The 18,835-nt window shown below is 50.4% G+C and overlaps 2 protein-coding genes across 2 annotated transcripts; both read left to right on the forward strand.

The window, feature by feature from the left end:
• Positions 1-2,475: 2,475 nt before the first annotated feature.
• On the forward strand, positions 2,476-6,900 carry Tp53rk (TP53 regulating kinase). The gene is made up of 2 exons (XM_026390969.2): positions 2,476-2,765; positions 6,323-6,900. Exons 1-2 carry the CDS (start codon positions 2,504-2,506, stop codon positions 6,799-6,801), a joined length of 741 nt encoding a protein of 246 aa, XP_026246754.1. The 5' UTR covers positions 2,476-2,503; the 3' UTR covers positions 6,802-6,900.
• On the forward strand, positions 3,788-4,847 carry LOC144255374 (Golgi apparatus membrane protein TVP23 homolog B). The gene has a single exon (XM_077799926.1). The coding sequence runs from the start codon at positions 3,808-3,810 to the stop codon at positions 4,423-4,425; it is 618 nt and encodes a 205-aa protein (XP_077656052.1). The 5' UTR covers positions 3,788-3,807; the 3' UTR covers positions 4,426-4,847.
• Positions 6,901-18,835: the final 11,935 nt, after the last annotated feature.

Consider the following 18,835-nt stretch of genomic DNA (forward strand, 5'->3'; position numbering starts at 1 on the left):
TACACCACTGAAGGAGGTTTAACTGATTTTAAAGAAGTCAGACCCCATCTGGCCATAACTAACCTGGCTTTTATGAATATGTTTGCACAGATTTCTGAAAAGGACTTCAGATAGACTTGGTATCCATAGAGATGGCTATGTGGACACTAACAATTATGATCATGAAACCACAAACTTGAGAAACCAGATGCTATAAATAGAGCTGATTCTAGGACAGGTTTGATTAGTCTGGGCTGATGGAATGTGCTGGACACACTGTGCCCACATAAATGGTCTAACGTTTGAAAGGAACCTGTGGTGTGTGTGAATGACAGCAAGGATGCTGGCGTCATAGCAACCCGGACCACAGGGCTTTTCCTCAGGATTCCCAAACAGGGCTCCCTTGGCTGCTGGGAAGGGCAGGGAGGAAAGTGCACACTTGGAGAGTGTCTGCTGCCCACCAGCCCAGCTTGGGATCAACGACTTATTTAATTCCAATAAAGCACTTGTCACAGCAGAACCAACAGTCCCTGGTGGGAAGATGCAGAAACTGGAATCAGAGAAAGGCTGTTGGTGGCTGTGCCACAGAGTGGGGGACGCTTACAGATGCCTCTGGTGGCCATGCCAGCTCCCTTCCTTGCTTATAGAGCACGTCCTGTCTCAAGTGACAGCTTCTCACTTGTCCAGCCGCCTCTGCTGCTGAGGCGGTCCCGAGGGCCCACTGCAGGAGTCTGACAGGGGACAGGAGGGCTCCCAGCGACAAGCTTCCTTCCAATACAGAGGCGTGTGCGGGAAGCAGTGCTCTCTTCAGTGTGGTTTTTACGTTTTCATGTGATTTATAGAATTTAGTGGCCCCCTAGTGACCATAAGGTGACAAAGGTAAGGACAGAAACCATAGGTTAGGGCTGGTGGGACAGAAAGATGGCAAGATTCTGGGTCCTTAGTTTCATAAAGCGACTGAATGACACCTGGGACCCCATCTCGAGCTGTTGTGAGATCAGAAGTAAGCTTACTGTTGATGGTAGTGAGTTATTTGTTAGCTGCAGCTTAAAATATCAAAACTACGGCAGAGTCTACTGATTGTGTCCCAATCATTCCTCCCTTATTGCCTTTTGGTACTAATCCCCCAGGGCTCTAGCTGACCCATGGCTGCCAGATAGAGTATGGTCCCTGCCTCCTTTCCAGCCTCATTGGACACGTGACCCGCTTCTGGCCAATAGGATGTGAGTGGAAGTGCTGTTTGGCATTTTGGCTCAACCCCTCACCTATTTGCTTTCTACCTCCCACTCTCATACCTCTTCTTGCTGAATGGAGGGGGTAACAGGTGGCATAGACTCAGAGAAGGAAGCAACAGACCTGGACTATTGTATGACAGAGAAATAAACATCTCACATGTTTAAGTCACTATTTTACAGCAGCTTATTCTGTCCCCTTAAACACAGTAACCAAAACACACAGCCATTCAGTGTGGTATAAGTGGGGGTTCTTGTTGCAAATCACATAACAGGTGTGTGTCTGGGGGCTTTGTCAGAGGGAGGTGGTCTCTGTGTCCCCTCAGGATTCCACACAATGGGGAAGGGCTGGTCCCGTAGGAAAGAGTGGATGGACGCTGGGAATGTAAACATAGGAGCTATGGTATTTGGCATTCCATAAACAATAACAGCTTCCATTTCTAGTATCACGTGCTTGGCACAGTTCTGGGGCATTTTACCTCTGGCCACTCATTAAGTCTTCACAAAAACCCTACAAGATCAATATTAGCTTATTTTACAGATGAGCAAAGGAATGCACAGAGAGGTTGAATAATCTCCTCTTCCTCCAACGCGGCAGGAGGACCACAAGGTCAAGGCCAGCCTCTGCAATTTAGCGGGGCCCTAAGTAACTTAGCAAGACCCTGTCTCAAAATAATAAAAAATAATAAGAAATAAAAAGGGCTGGGGATGTGGCTCGGAGGCAAGGCGCCCCTGGGCTCAGCCTCCAGAACAAACAATCATAATCATAATAATAGTAATAATAATAATAGTAATAATAATAATAATTTATCCTGTCACTTAGATGGCGATCATCCCAGCACTTAGAAGGAAAAACGGCTCAAAATGGTTCATGTCCGCCCCTCCGGGCTCTGGCCAGTGTGTTGGGGGTCAAAAAAAAAATGGCCAGCGGGGGGCGAAGCGCTCGGGGTCCCAGACCGACTCCCGAGAGGAGCAGAGCCCCCGTCCGCCTCCGGAGGCGCTAAAACAAAGGCGACCGCGACCCTCACCGACAACTCCCGGAGAGAACCGAGGAGGGGGAAAGAACCGCGGAGAGAAGAGCAGGGGCGGCCACAGGCGCCCAACCCGAGACACTGAAGGCTTTCAAAAGGGCCGACACCTCGGGAGGCGGAACCACTCCCACCGGGCGGCAGTGTCCGAGGGGAGATGTTGAATGGAGGAAGAGGTCCCAGGATTTCCGGAGCGAGCGGAAGCACTGCCCGTAGTTTCCGGAGAAAGCGGAAGCGCTTGGCGCGTCTGCGCAGAAGAGCATCATGGCTGAGGCTAGCGAAGAACCGCCGCCAGAGGTAGAGCCGCTGGCCGCCGCCCGGGAGCGGAGCAGCCGTTTCTTGAGCGGTTTGGAGCTGCTGAAGCAGGGCGCCGAGGCGCGTCTGTACCGCGGCCACTTCCTGGGCCGCGCGGCCGTGGTGAAGCACCGCTTCCCCAAGGGCTACCGGCACCCGGTGCTGGAGACGCGGCTCAGCCGGCGGCGGACCGTGCAGGAGGCCCGGGCGCTGCTCCGCTGTCGCCGTGCAGGTGAGGCAGCTGGGCTCGCGGCCTGCGGAGACCCCGAGGTTCCGGGCCCCGGGCGAAGGCGGCGGGAGGAGCCCAGCTTCCCGTCCCGTTTGCCTTCGTTTCTTCCTTTTCACTGCTGGCCTCGGCCTTTGGCCGTGTTCTCTTTTCGTTCCTGTCGTCGTTAGTTCTTGGTGTCGTTGTTTGGTACCAGGATTGAACTCGGGGGCGCTCGATCACCGAGCCACATCTCAGCCTTTTTGGTATTTTATTTAGAGACAGTGTCTCACTGAGTTGCTTAGCGCCCCCTCCTTGCTGAGGCTGGCTTTGAACTCGTGATCCTCCTGCCTCAGCCTCCCGAGCGCTGGGATTACAGGCGTGGGCCACCGTGCTTGGCCCTCTCTTCATTAATTGAGATTTCTCATCGTCTCTCACCTACGAGCATTTGTCGCGGAGCCTTCGACCTGGTTCACATCTAGCTGTGCCACTGTTGATTGCTCAAGGTTGAGCACCTTATTTAACCTCCCATGCTTCAGGCTCCGTGTTTGGGCCGTTTGAATTGTGCATTGTTATCCATTCATTCATTCATTTTAAGAATCAGATGTGATTACAAGTATTCGCCGTGGAGCCAAGCTCTCTGGCTGCTTCTTATGGAGACTTTCAACAAGTTAACCTGTCCGCCTGTTCCCTCTCCTGTGAAGTGCAAGTCGTAGTAGAGGTGTCCATCCTAGATGCTGTGTCCATGATACTAGGTATATGCCATATTGTATGTTTGAATGTATGCCTGACATAGCTCTCATGAATGTGTTTGTGTGTGTGTTTATATATAGATTTTTTTTTTGATAAAGCATCATCATGCACCACCACAAACATATCCTCACATGAGAAACTGAGGCTCAGAGAAGGGAAGTAACTTGCCCAAGGTTTTCACAGCTAATAAGTGGTCCATTCCTCTGATTCAGCACTTCTTGCTTTTTTTTTTTTTTTTTTTTTAAATTAGTACTTTTTAGGCACCCAGCATACATCAAGATATTGTTAAGGGAAGTGGGGTTGGTGCACGGTCGCCATGTTGTCTCAGGACAGCAATGATGACACTGAAGATGTTTCATTGTTTGATGCAGAAGAAGAGACAACTAATAGACCAAGAAAATCCAAAATCCGACATCCAGTGGCATCATTTTTCCATTTGTTCTTCCGAGTCAGTGCCATTATAGTCTATCTTCTCTGTGAATTGCTCAGCAGCAGCTTTATTGCCTGTATGGTGACAATTATCTTGTTGTTGTCATGTGACTTTTGGGCAGTGAAGAATGTCACAGGTAGACTGATGGTAGGCCTTCGGTGGTGGAATCATATTGATGAGGATGGAAAGAGTCATTGGGTGTTTGAGTCCAGGAAGGCATCTCCTCAGGAGAATAAAACTGTTTCAGAAGCTGAATCAAGAATCTTTTGGTTAGGACTAATTGCCTGTCCAATATTGTGGGTGATATTTGCCTTTAGTGCTCTCTTCTCCTTCAGAGTAAAATGGTTGGCTGTGGTTATCATGGGTGTGGTACTACAGGGTGCCAACCTGTATGGTTATATCAGGTGCAAAGTGGGCAGCCGGAAGAATTTAACCAGCATGGCTACCTCGTATCTCGGAAAGCAGTTTTTAAAACAAAACACCGGAAATGAACAGACTTCTTGAATAGAGAGAAAATTATGTTTTCTGTGATATTGGGGAATGGCTGAAGAGATTCTTGATTATGAACTGTTTAGAGCTCAGTCCAGTTGCAAAGAGGAGCATTGTTTTTTTTTGTTGTTGTTGTTTTGTTTTCACTTACAAAGTTACTATGAAAACTGTTTTCTTTTTTTTAAACAAAGTTTTTATTTTTATTTTTTCTAGTAGTTGAGGCTGGGAAGTATGATATCATTAAGAACATTGTCAGAATTTATTTTATGGTGTACATATGTATGCATATAGTAAAGTATCCATATATCCCAAATTAATGTGTTAGTTTACATGTTACAGAGATATTTGCATTTTGATCCATAGAAAATAGAATGTTCTTAGTCAAAGGTATGTGTGTTTACATACTATTTCTGTAGGTTATTTTCAGAAATAAGTTGATTCCATGATTAAGAGTAAACACTTGGCTTGTGTATGAGTTAAAAATTAGAAAAAACTGTTAATTTTAAATATATACTTCATGTTGAAATTGCTTACCTTAGACATGCACAAGTGAAAACCAAATTCAAGCTGGTAGTGTTAACTAGTTTCTAAAATTTATTTTTTTACTTAAGGCCTAAATAATAAAAGGAATCTTTATAGTTTGTTTAAGGGATACCCAAGGGATTGCTGCTGTTCTAGTTATTTCGTGGAAAGGATCGTCAGATTTTATTTTGGAATTTCCTGGAAACTCTTCAGTGGTCTCTGGACTAATAAAATCTTTTAGTACTAAATGAATATTGTTCTTATGTCATAGTAAGAATAATTATTTAAATACTTGGCATAATAAATGCCTAAAGACATTATATGAATCTATTTTTTCTTGCTATAATGGGGATATTGTAAACCATACATTTATATTAATAATATTTCTTAACAAGGCAATATATTTAACTGTAAACTAAACCAATCTACAAATTATTGTAGGCAGTTGTAAATTTTGTTGTAGGTACTAGAAACTTTGTTGCAGAGTCTTTTAATCAGCAGATTATGTTGTGAATGTATTTGTACATTGTTAAAATATTTTTAAAGATGTTTTGTTTTAGTTGAATAAATGTGTGTTGGAGTGATAGCTTGGAAGGTGCACAACTTTATATTTGTATAAAACTATTGTTTACAAAGCAAAAAAAAAAGATATTAAGATTTGGGTGACCTGGGAAAATTCATCAGTGCAAATGTAGGTAAATTGCTATCCTTTTAATGAAGTTATTGGTTCCTGTTTTCTCCTTTGACCCTTTGTATGGTGTAAGTGCCATTAAGCAGAGAACATGGTTTCTTTGTTTGCTCCTGTATCCCCATTGACATATCTCTAGTTTCTAGACGTGCCCTGAGCATGGTTGACATTCAATAAAAATTCCTCGAGTGTGTTCGCGGTATTGTTTTATGTTATTGTAGCACAAACTGAGGCTTGAGAGAAGCTAATGTAACTTTAAAGTACACAGGTAATAAGGATGGGGGCTGGGATTCGAACCCTTTTCTTTTTGAGCACAGAGATGAACCTCTAAGCCAGCATACTGCTTGGCCTGTTTGTTTCCTTGTCAGGTAGAAACTGCGCTGGCTGGATCATGAGTCCCCTTTTAGATCTTTCTTTTTTTTTTTTTTTAGGGAGTTAAGTATGACAAATGAAATCTAGTTATAAAAGGTGATTTAGGAGAGAAAGCTTTGACTTCTCTAAACTTAGCTGTGGGTGGTCTCAGGCATAGTTCTGCAGTGCCTGAGCAAGGGAACTTTCAGATAAGTTGTACCATTTTCTGCGCCATTCCTAAATCTTTTTCTAAAATAAATAGATATAAGCTGAAAACTGACTCAGTCTTTGAAAATGAAGGCTATCATTAAAAAGAATTCAGCCCAATAACGACTTGTGTATTGATTGCAGGGATATCAGCCCCGGTTGTCTTTTTTGTGGACTATGCTTCCAACTGCTTATACATGGAAGAAATTGAAGGCTCAGTGACTGTTCGCGATTATATTCGATCCGCTCTGAAGGCTGAAAGAGCTCCCCAAATCTTCTATGCCTTAGCCAAGGCAGTTGGGCAGGTTTTGGCTCGAATGCATGATGAAGACCTCATTCATGGCGATCTTACCACCTCCAACATGCTTCTGAAACCCCCCGTGGATCAGCTGAACATTGTACTCGTAGACTTTGGGCTGAGTTTCGTTTCAGGACTTCCGGAAGATAAGGGAGTGGATCTCTACGTCCTGGAGAAAGCCTTCCTTAGTACCCACCCCAACACTGAGGCTGTGTTTGAAGCCATTCTGAAGAGTTACTCCTCCTCCTCCAAAAAGTCCAAGCCAGTGCTCAAAAAATTAGATGAAGTGCGCCTAAGAGGAAGAAAGAGGTCCATGGTTGGGTAGAGCTGTGTGACACCACTCAGTTAAGCTGTTTCTCAAAGCAAATTTGAGAAAATGCTCCAAATGAGAATAGGCTTAATAAAGGTGTTGAGATATTTTTAAGTGGTCTGTGGACATGCTTGTCGAGGGTCACCATTATCATCTGTAGTTCTGTTCTCAAGAGCTTACGTAAGACGTGTTCTAGGCAGAATTGGGCATATAAATTTAATCTGGGTCAGACTTTCTCCCAAACTGACCTGTATCCTCCATGTGCATGTGGGTTAAGGGGGGAACCACATAATGAGAACTGTATTCTCTTCGATCCTTTTGGTGAGACCCAGATAAAGTCTCAGTTGGCCATGGTATGTATCAGCCCTCCAGCCCGGCTTGGTGGTAGTTATTATTGTGTACATGATATACTTGACTCAAAACCACTTTAGAGAAATATAGAACAACATTTTAAAAGATGAAAGAGTCATATAGACTAGAAAATATTAGTGTATTACTTTATGAAATGTATTTCAAGTATATATTTTTTTATTTTTTAAGATAGAGTGAGAGAGGAGAGAGAGAGAGAATTTTTCAATATTTATTTTTTTTTAGTTTTCGGCGGACACATCTTTGTTGGTATGTGGTGCTGAGGATTGAACTCGGGCCGCACGCATGCCAGGCAAGCGCGCTACCGCTTGAGCCACATCCCCAGCCCCTCAAGTATATATTTAGACATAGTTTAAACCCATCACAGACATATGCTAGGTTTGACATAAATATATTTTTAAAATATTTATTTATTTACGTTTTAGTCGTAGCTGCACACAATACCTTTATTTATATGTGGTGCTGAAATTCAAACCCAGGGCCTCGCATGTGCTAGGCGAGTGCTCTACCACTCAGCCCCAGCCCCAGCCCTAAACATATTTCTTTTTGAGGGTCATAGTGAAAAGAGGAAAAATGCTGCGTAGCCCCAAGCTTTCATTTAAAAAAGCAGACTTAGAATAGCTTTGGAAATTTAGGTAACGTTGTTTTCATTGCTCTGTGCTTTTATGGTTACCTTCCAATTAAGACAATTGACTAACGTGCCTTTAACTTTGTGTAAGTGAAAAGTGAGTTGATTTCTGTCACAGCAGAAAGTTGAGTAGCAGTGGTGAGGTGGCTGTGAGTGGAGGTTGTGGAGTCTGGCTTACGGAGCGGGAAAACTGAGTTAACACAAAAGTGCCAGTAATTGGCCTTTAGCCTCCCAGCCCAACAGCAGGTGTGGGTGTGATGGAGCACTGTGCCTCCTGTGGGTTCCAGTCAGCAAGTGTGTCCTGGGTGCCTTCTGTGTGCCTGCGGCCATTTGGGTACTGGCAACAACTGTGAGCAAAACAGACAGCCCCTGCGTGCAGGGAGTAAGCATTCTGCAGGGACCAGGGCCATGTCTGTTTGCTCACTGCGGCCAGTGCCCACCGAGTGTGCTGCACAGGGCCAGTGGCCAGGAGTGAGTGAAGGCTCCCCTGCTGGGTAGCTGCGAGTGGCAGAGGAGCACGCTGCTGCTTACTGAGAGCAGCTCTCAGCTGTCCCCACTTTTCAGATGGGAACTGGCTTAAAAACAGGCAACTTGGCTGAGACGTGATAGGGAACAAGAGGTACTTTAATTTGGGGCACAATTCCAAAGGACTGTGGCTCTTTTGCCACCAGGGGTCGCAGTTACCAGTGTCATCCCTGCTCAGGTGAAGAGCAAAGCTCCCTCTGCTTTCCTCCCTCCTCCCCTCCTCTCCTCCTCTTCCCCCCAGTTTCTTCCTCCTGTTTCCCCTCCTCTACTCCCCTGCTTCCCCCTGTTCCCATCTGCCCTCCCTTGAACTTGCTCCTTTTTCCCCTCAACGCCTAGCTGAGCGTCAGTATGTGGCAGGCACTGGCTGTCACTCAGGACAGTGTGGCCTGGCTCCTTCCCGTCACCTCACCATTTCCCCACTTCTTCACTTGTTCTTTTGCGAGGTGTTTAGCGAGCGTTTGGCTGCGCCCAGCTCTGCTAGATCCTGAAAAAGCTGCAGTGGCAGGGACCGTCCCACGGCCCTCTGGAGATCCCTGATCCTGCTGCGCTCTGCCCCCAGTGGCTCTCTGGCTGGTCTCCCTGGTTTTGCCCTGACCCCTGGTTCTTCACTCAGTAGGGAGAGGGACCCTTTTAAACCAGACATGCCACCCCTCCATCCAGAGTCTGATGACTCCATCCTTGTCTCCTTGCTTACCCATGGCACAAGTTGGCACCCCTCGCCACAGTGTCCTCGTCCATGACCTGAGCCGAGAGCAGAACCTGCTGTGTGGGCCTGCTGTGAGCACATCTGGCTCAGGATTCCCAGATGCAGATACAGCTGGGTGTGTATTAGTGAGTCACACCTCAGGGACCCACACCCCGGGTGACATCCTGTAGGAGAATCAGTATCTGGGACCGAAATCTTGAGAAACACCTTATTGAACATGGAGCAGTGACCACCACAAAGAATGATGACCATGAGGACCCTTTGCCAACAGTCCCCCAGCCACGGCCAAACTGCAGAGGTTCCCCCGCCCCTTCTCCCTCCTGTAACCTCCCGAGGCTGTCAGGGGAAGTCGGGCTCCAGTGTCACTGGGCCCCTGTGCAGGTTGTCCCCAATAGCCCCGTGTTACTACTGAGCTCCTCTCCTGCCTCTTTATTTCCTTCAGTTGGTTCTTTTCTTACATTTTGGTGCTGAAATGGGGGACTGGCAACTGGCATGTGAACTTCCCACATGGGCAGCCCCTCAGGCCTTCCCTTGACCTTGACCCGGTCTCCTCCTTTCCCTTTCTCATCCCCCCTTCCCTTCCCTCTGCAGATCCAGTAGGGACAACTCATGTTACTGGACCTCCACCGCCATGGCCATCGCCTATTGGGTGAGTGATGCCCTCCAACTCCTCTGGATTTCTGGAATCCCTGCCTCGGTTTCCCAATCTGTGGGCACTGTCCCTCTGACAAATCCCATCACTGGATGAGAATTCCTGCCACACTGGTGTCAATGACTTGCATTCTGTGGGGACGCCCATCAGTCGCCTGCGGCCGCCCATCCCACTCCTGTTAAGGTCTCCGTACAGTGGGCTGGGGCTGCGGCTCTGGGGCAGAGCACTGCCCAGCACGTCGGAGGCCCGGGGTTCGTTCCTCAGCGTCACATAATAAACAAAATAAAGGTATTGTGTCCACCTACACACACACACACAGATTTCCCTACAAGACCGTGTCTTTTCCCTTTGTAAATCCCAATATCTTCTTAGTCCCCAGGTCATTGTTTCCTGGCTTCTCCAGGCTAACATTCTTCGACTCACTGACTCCTCTCAGAACACCCCAATTTTGACCATTAAAAAACCCTTCCTTGAAGGGGACCTGGGCCTCACATTGGTGTCCACTGCGAGCACCGGTGTCGTGAAACTTGGGGAGCACTAACTGCCCCTGCCAGCGCCAGGCACTCTGGAACAGCGAGCGGTGTGGCTGTAGGATCACGCATATTGCAAACAAGCAACTAGGATACAGCCTCTTGTGCCCCTCTGTAAGCCTAGGTGCACATCCCACATTGCTGGACCCGGTTGCAGTGTTTCTGAATCAAGGCTTAGAATTTGCCTTCCTAGTAAGCTCGGTAGTGCTCGGACTGCTGTTCTGGGAACCACTGCCCTAAACATCAAGGTGTGTCATGAGAAAAATGGGAACTGGTGCTGGGAAGGCAGGAAGCAATTGTGATTTCCTGTGCCCATTTTATGGATGATGGAGCTGAGGCACAGAGATGCTAAGCAACTTTCCCAGAGTCATCAGCCTGCAAATGGTAGAGATTGTGCCAGACATGATCTGTTGCCTAAAAGAGGCATGTGGCCCCTCTTACCTCTTTGGACAGAGCCCCAATTTGCCCAGAGGTGTGTTAGGTGAAGCTCAGATTGGTCCCTGATGGACAGGTGGGCATGTGACCCCTTTTTGGTCACCAAGACTAGACACAAGGGCAAATCTGTAAAGATTGCTTCTGTGGATGATGTTACATGTCATGGAAGGTCTTGAGGGGCGAGTTCACTCCCTGCCCTGATCCCAAAACACCCCCATCAGTGATTCCTGCTTTAAATGAGGTGTCTGAGGTTCAGCAGATGTCTGGAGACCATAGGACACCTGGGAGGTCAGGAGTGGAGGACGATGGGTAGGGAGCCAGGCAGGCAGGAGGCTGCACTTAGGGAGGCCACAGCCCAGCTTAGAGTACATAGAAGCCAGCAGGCCCACCCAGCCAGGCACAGACCCCAGTCCCGCACAGCTCTGCTCATTCCGGGCACCTTGTTGCCTTTCCTGGTCAGGCCAGGGCATTGGGGACTACAGGCCCCTCTGCTTAGATCAAAGTAGCAACAGAGCCATAAAGGCTCAGATCTCCTCTTCAAGGATGGTGGCGGGAACGCTGGACTGGATGTGGCCCACTCAAGGCCTGGCCAGTCTCTGCCCCCAGCTGTCCCTGAAGGAGGGGAGAGTGCCCAAGTGAAGGTTTGGTCTGAGCCAGTGGCTGATGACCTGGATACTGTTCACTGGGTCCACAGGATGTTCATTTCCCAGTTGCCAAGTTAAGCACTCACAGTCCAGAGCCCTGACTTGTCTGGAAAGATTGCCAGGATCCAGCTGCCCTGGGCCTGTCCGGACATTGGCCTTGTAAAGGGGCTTTGCTCACCCTGTCCCCACTCCTCCAGGCTCTCCTCCACTCAGGCCGCCTGCCCGTTCCCGTGCGTGTCCTCCTGTCCTCTCCCTGTGGACTCAAGAGGGAGGGTGCTCTCGCTCTCAGACATCTATCTTCGCCTCCACACTGTCTCTCCCTGCAACACTGGAGTTCGCAACCCCTAGATAGACGGTCAGCATCTTCTCCAGGGGCCTCCAAGCTGCCTCTAGTCTCAATCATCCAAAACAAACCCATGGCTCCAGCCCTTGCTCTCTGCTCCCACCACCATCTGCCCATCTTGGCAAAAAACGGTGGGAGAGCCAGCGCCTGGGCTGAACCTGGGCGTTCCTCTCACTCCCACCTTGCACCCCGACCCAGACCCGCTGAAGCCCACTCAGCTTTACCTGCAGAGGGAATCAGAAGGTAGGAGACTGGCTACCCTTGAGGCGGGCCGTGCAGCGGGGGCTCCTGGAGACTTCTGGGAGCGTGGAGGTTCTGTTTCTTGAGATCAGAGCTGAGTACGTGGGTGGATTGGTTGGTGAATCTACTCAAACTCCCCTCGTCTACACGCGCACCTCTCTGCATTGCTGTTACATTTCTATGTAGAAGTCGTGTGTAACCGGCCACACGCCCCTCCTAGCATCCTAGCAGCTGCGGAGTCCCATTCAGTCCAGATTTGGGCTCTGTCTCTCCTCTGCAGGACACTGTGGTGGTCCCTCCTCACTCAGGGCCACCCCAGCTCTCACCCTTGTGGCCCCTCTCTGCTCTCTGCTGTGCCCCCGCCCTTTCCCAGCTGCAGCCACGCCAGAGGCCTTTGTGTTTCCTGTTCCCTCTGCCTTGTGACACTGTCCCCACGGTCTTCTCACGGCTGCTTCTTTGGCTTCCTTCAGCCAATGCCAGAGGCATTCTGCCTGCAAATGCCTGGCAAACCCCCTGTGAATGAGGAAAGACCCCCAGCCCCCATCTGCCCCCCAGCTTCATCTCCTGGATCTTGGCCACTTGCGGTTCCTTGACTCGCCTGCTCCGGTGCTTACCGCGTGGGCCCCTCAGCCCTGGGTCCTGGGCAGGGAGCCCTGTTTGGCCCACTTCTCTCTCCCTGGTCTCTAAAATGGCACCTGGAATGTAGTGGGTGCTCCTTTATTGGGTTGGGCTGGATTCCCTCTTACACACCCAGCCTGCGTGCTGGACACAGTCGAGGGTCCACTTGAGCCTTCCCCCCCACACACACACACACACCGTACACACACACAGCCGTTCCCATGCCCACACGCGTTCCTCCTACCTAAGGTCTCCTCTGCTGGAGGCAAAACAGAGCGTGCTCCCAGCCAGGGGTTTGGAACAAAAAACAGTCAGAACCCTGGGGGTCTGATGCCGATCAAAGGCCGCTTCGTGTTTGTAAACCTTCACCCTCTGCCCAGGAGAGAGGAGGGCAGGGGATGGCCAGGAACCCAGAGCTGTCAGAGCTCCAGGCCTTCCCCAGAGTGAGGAAAGGCCAGTGAGGCCAAGCTGCCTGACCGCCCCTCCTGGGGACATGAAGGAGGTGACTAACCCCAGGCCCAGCCTGAGGGCACTCTGCTGGGACCTGCTTCAACACCAATATTGCTCTTGGAGCTGCAGAGACCTTGAGTGAAATGTCACACTGAAAGATGCTGACAGTGGCGCAGGGGAGAGGAGGGGCTGGAGGCAGGGCAGGGGGACTAGAGATCCTCTGGGGAGGCAGCACCCCCAACTCTCTCCCCTGCCTGCTGTATTCTGATTCATCGTGTTAAAGTCAGGCGGGATGCTGTCCATTTTACACACGTGTCTTGTCTTAGAACTACTCAAACGAAACTAGCAAAACTTTGGCTCCATCACTGCCGCACCTCCAGCACCCAGATAGATGCCTGGTACGTAGTAGCTGCTCAGTTAGTCCTTGTTGATGAGTGATACCCAAGATTTTGATTGATGCTCGTAGTAATCAAATATGATGTAAAGCAGTTTCACTGATTCGATAGGTATTGATCCTCTATGTCCCAGGCACTGTTCTCGGGAATGTGGCCAGGGACAAATGGGAGTCTTGTTCTCATGGAGTGCATTCTGGGGGGAATCATTTCAAATAGAATCATGTTATGCAGAACATAAGAGGGAGGGGCTTGCATACAGGGCGAGCGTGGCCGAGTTGGAGAGAGCTGCATTTCATTGGACTGGGCGATCTTGGGGCCCTTCCAAGGAGGAGATGTTCGAGTTGAGACCTGAGTGAGGGGAAGGAACCAGTCACTGCCATGGTGGCAGGGGCTGGGGAGGGTGGCCAGAGACCAGGCAGGTGGGCAGTAAGTGAAGACTTGGCATGTTCCAGGAGCAGGAAGCAGGTCACGAAGAGCTCTGTGCGTAGTGGTTGAGAAGGAGGCACAGGGCCGAAGGACTGGGCAGGACTGGTCATTCACTGAAGCACCCAGTGCAGTGCCCGGCATTCAGCACGCCCTCCGTCACCCGGCCAGTGACCGTCATAAGTACAGCATAACATCCGCTCACCTCCCCCAGCCTGTTGTTTTCCCGTTTAAAATCATGGCACTATTTAACGAGGGCTTGATAGGTCGCTGACCCCATGCTGAATGAATAAGCATGCAAGGGACGTGGAACAGTGGCTGGCTGTCCATTCACTGACCCCTACACAGCAAGAGCAGTTGCAGGTGACAGAGAACGCAAACGTGCTAGCCCCGCACATCAGGCTCACGCCATCTTCAAGAAGTGCAGAGGCTCCCTCCACGGCTCCAGGGGCCGCCTCTGGGCTCTGCTCCTGGTGTGGCCCCCCTGTTCTCTCTCTTGCTGTGTTCTCCTAGTCACCCTTCTCCCTTCTTAAGTGTAGAGCGGCCTCCCGCTCTGCTCTTCCTGCCGTGGCCAGCGGGGGGCTCTTGCATTTCGCCTGCAGCCCTTGGAACGCATTGCAGGCACCGACCCTGCAGACCAGAGCAGTGAAGTCCTGCGCACTCCCCTCAGGTCCTCTAGTTTCCCTGGAGCCAGGGCTCAGGCCAGCCCTGCCCGTTGGCTTCTTGCCAAGCACTGCCTCATGTGGGGCCCGGCCGCTCCGTGGATGCAGTCCAGCTGGGTGGCAGCGAGGCTCTGACCAGCCCCTGGGTTGAGGACCACCCCCTGGAGGGTGGCTGGGAAGGTGGAGACAGAAGAGCAGGACAGCATCCAGCAGGGCACGTGGTGTTCATAAGTGGCACTGAGGGCTTGGGAGGCCCTGGGGAAAGGGCGTGGCCTGTCCCCCTGGCCATCTTTAAAGGGAAGGTGAGAGAGGGAGGGAGCGTGGTGTCGTGTCCTGTTGGAGCATGTCTCTGTGTTCCCACATTAGGTTCTTTGCTCAACAAAAATCGGTCTTCAGGTGTCTCCAGGGAACTGCCCGGTATTGGGGTGGGTGGGGAGAGCGGCATGTGTGTCTGGGGACCTTCAGTCCTGACCTGCGCTGGCTGTGCGACCTTGGACCATTGTCTTAATCTCTGAGCCTCCATTTCCTCATCTGTCCAGTGGGCACGCCTTCACTACTAGCAGATGAAAGTGAAGGTCAGCCAAGCCGCCTGTGTGCTGTGGACACTTCTGAAGAGCCCTCTCCCACGGCCACTTCCTTCCCACTGCCCGGGGGGATGTGAATGAAGGAGACCAGTGGGTCCTGCCTTGGAGCCAGCTTTTATGCAGCATCCCAAGGTCCAAGTCACGGGGTGCGGACCTTGGTGCAGAGCCCTCTTCCTACAGGAAGCTGCAATCTTGTTAAGTGTCAGTGTCAATAAGTGTCACCTGTTGCTGGGGAATCAGTGCTCCGTGAAGTCAGTGGCAGGAGCGACTCACAGATTATGCTGGTCAGACACTGGACAGGGCTGCGTGGCGGGGGCTTGTCTCTGCTCCAGCACATCTGGCTTCCGCTGGAGGCCAGAGGCTGAATGGCAGTCATCTGAGGGCCCTTCGCTCAGTGCCGTTAGCTGGGTTGGGAGTGTGGGTCTCTTCCTATGGCCCCTCTCTGTGTGGCTTTTCTGCCTGGTTCAATATGAACTTCAAATGTGGTCGCTGGATTTCAAGGGCGAGGGTCCGCAGACTGAGTGACCCAGGCAGGCACCATGCCCTTGTGACTTAGCTCTGGAATCCCGTAGCTCTACCTTTGCCGTGTTCTCTCTATTGATTGGAACGTAGAGGTGGGACAGAGACCCCCGACTCTCAGTGGGAGCAAGTACGGATGCTGGTGATTGTCACAAGTACTGGGACCTGCACCATGCGGGGACCGCGCAGCCCTGTGTGCTGATTCCTGTCCTCCCTGTGAGCCTCCGCAGTGTGCTTCTCCTCAGACCGAGAAACCCCAGCCAGCCCTACCTAGAGATGCACAGGAGGTCAGCAGAGTGTCCGTGTGGCTTGGGGGGGGCACTCAGAAGGTAGTGCCAGTGGAGCTGCCCGAGGTGAGGGGAGCCAGCACAGGCCAAGTGCTGAGGACCACGTGTGGCTCCGAGCAGGCGTGGTCCCTGGGCTTGCCACTGTTTCAGTCCTGCCACCTTTGAGCCCCAGCTCGAAACCTCTGTTCTGAGGCCAAACATGGTCTCTTCCCCTCTTTGTCCTGGTACAGAGAGGCCAGCCCAGGGCCCTGGCGAGATGCACCCTGGTCCCAGCTGCCTGCACCTGGACTTTAGTGGATGGACTGGGGTCCAGGCTGTGAGCTGGTCTAGGAACAGCTGTTCTAGGCTGGGGTCCCCTCCCTCCCGCGCTCTAGAGAGCTCTCAGGAGGACCTTGCTCTCCCTATAGTGCTGCTCTTGATGAGGCTGGTCATTGGGATGGTTCAGGGTCAGGTTCCAACCCAAAAGGTCATGGAGAGTTCACCCCAGGTTGGAGCAGGTCCACTACGAAGCAACTTGCCCTTGGGTTCACGGGAAAGAGGGCAGCACACTCGCCTTTGGGGCTACGGGAACGAGCACCTTACTTGCATCTGGGCCCTTCTGGCTCCACCTCGCAGCTTCCCGAATTTCAAATCTTTGCATCCAGAGTTCAGAATTTTGCCACGACGGTTTGCTCTGCACCATGAGTTACTCAGCGTTTTCCTCTGAGTTGCTTCATATGAAAACTTAAAAGGAGGGTTTTAAAAAATCATAGGCATTAATAAAAAACAAAAATCACTTGCTTTGTCAAAGATAATTCTGAGAATAAATAAAATACAAACAATACGGTGTTGTCTAATTCCAGCAAATGCCAAAGCCTCTCACCACAAAACTGTCTCTGGATACGAAGGAAGATTTCCAGGGATGCCAACACCCACCGAGCAATGGCGAGTAAATGAATATTGACACAGGAATCCAGCTTCATTTTCTGTGATTTAATGTCATTATTTAATGTGGTTGTTATGGTTTGGATGGAAAGTGTCCCCCCAAAAGTTCACGTTTTAAAAACCTGGTGTTCCCTGTAGCAATGTTCAGAGGTGAAATAATGAGAGGATGAGCACTCTGACCTCATCAGTGGATGAATGCGTTTGGTGGATCAGTGATTTGTAGGCGGGGGGGGGGGGGGGTGTGGCTGGAGGAAGTAGGTCCCTGGGGTGGTCTTTGGGTCTGTATTGAGCCCCTGGTTCCTACGCTCACGTCCACTCTCTCTGCTTCCCAGCCCAGGAGCTGAGCAGTGGAGTTGGCTAACCTCGGACTGAGACCTGGGAAACCAAAATAAAGCCAAAATAAAACGCTGCCTCTTCTGAGTTGTTCTTGTCAGGTATTTTTGTCACCGTGACAAGAAGCAACCACACAGCAGTCTGTGTGTCCTCAGCAGGTGCCTCGCACCCCCCGAGAAACCTTTCCCCCAACTTGGTCCACCAGCAGCTCCCCTCAGCTCCGCAGGCCTTCACAAGACCCGTGGCTCCAGCAGCCCAACAGCGGGGACTGCTGGTTCTTGGCCACCTCCACCATTGCTGCCCTGTGCCAAGCCAGCATCAGCTCAGCCAGGTCTTTCAGATGAAAGGCTCACCCTTAGGACAGCTGCAATAAAAGGACAGGAATGACAATTCTGGCGAGGATGTGGAGAGGCCGGGACTCTCGCACACTGTTGGTGGAAGACTCTGGCAGGTCCTCAGAAGATAAAAGTCCACAGAGGCTCAGGTTCCTTATGTAAGATGACATCGTACTTGCACATAACCTCACTCTTTAAGTCCTTTCTAGGTTGCGGGGAGGCCTGATGTAATGTCAGTGCTCGTAGGTAGTCACCACCCTGTTCAGGTAATAATGACAAGAGGGAAATCTCCAGGTTCCATGGAGAGGCAGTGGTTTTCAGGTCTTGTCTCCCCACCGTTGGCTGAGCCTGCCACTGGGGAGCTGTGGATGCAGGGGCCACTCTTCCAAGTCCCTGCCGTGAGTGGCCAGGCCCGTGGACTCTGGGCTGGACTGCTGAGGTCTGGCCCTCCACTTGATAGCTCTCTGTATTGCAGCTTCTTCCTCTGCAAATGGGGATCCATGAGGACCTGCTTCTAGGGTCCTCTAAGTTCAGTGGGCTAAATCACGTGGCGTTTTTCAGACAGTGCCTGGCACAGAGTCAGCACTCCAGTGCCGCCATCATGATTCACGTCTAAGTAAGAGGGAAGACCACCATTCCTGGGGCATTTCACATGGACGCAAACTTGATTAGATTCCTTTCAATTGGAATTTAATGGATTATAAAGTTTTGTAAAGCAGGTTCTTTTGAATGGTTCCAGCATTGAATATATGTCCATTCACTGGAGATGAAATTTGTGAATATCAAGGATTTTGATACTGTTGGGGTGTCCTGGGGCCGTCCCCCACAGTTGCCAAGACTAGATATATGTTTATTAGATATGGGAAATATGATTTTAATACTGAGCATTAAACAGAGCGAAACAGCAGTGTCCCGAGCCTTCTCGCTGTCAGGGGCTCAGCAGTTTGAGTGGCTCACCCTGGAGGCTGACTCTCCGTCTCCCTGCCTCGGGCATCAAGAGGTCATTTATTAAAGGGCTGAATTCATGGTATTTACTCTATTTCTTATTCATATTTTTGAGAACTTTCCAAAGTCTAATTTTTACCCCTTCCCAGATGCAGTGCTAAATAGATATCCTCACGGGCACGTGGTCATCTTACCCAGATTCCAAAGTAAAGGAGTCCTACTCAGACACACGCATCTGCAGGCTCCGAGTCACCGCCTGGCTGAGCTCTGAGCGCACGCTGGGCCTGGATGTATGGTTCCTGGTGATTCACGCCTGAGCAGAGGCTCAGCTCCTTCCTATAACAGGTTTCCTTTGCTACACCAGATGCCCTAAGTTCTCTCTGTTCTACGTGGATTTAACATTGAAACACTTGAGTCTTTCCCACCTGAAATGTTCTTTCAGTTTCTGTGTGGCTGACCCCATGGTCCTGGTTTTTTGATAGACTTCGTGTGGGATGGCCTT

This window comes from Urocitellus parryii, chromosome 6 (assembly GCF_045843805.1).
Source record: "Urocitellus parryii isolate mUroPar1 chromosome 6, mUroPar1.hap1, whole genome shotgun sequence".
Classification (NCBI taxonomy): Eukaryota; Metazoa; Chordata; class Mammalia; order Rodentia; family Sciuridae; genus Urocitellus; species Urocitellus parryii.

What these genes read in the sequence shown, in the direction of transcription:
- LOC144255374 (XM_077799926.1), top strand. Translation starts at nt 3,808, where the DNA reads ATGTTGTCTCAGGACAGCAATGATGACACTGAAGATGTTTCATTGTTT.
- Tp53rk (XM_026390969.2), top strand. Translation starts at nt 2,504, where the DNA reads ATGGCTGAGGCTAGCGAAGAACCGCCGCCAGAGGTAGAGCCGCTGGCC. An exon ending in GCTCCGCTGTCGCCGTGCAG is followed by an intron (nt 2,766 to 6,322) that starts GTGAGGCAGCTG and finishes TATTGATTGCAG; the next exon opens with GGATATCAGCCCCGGTTGTC.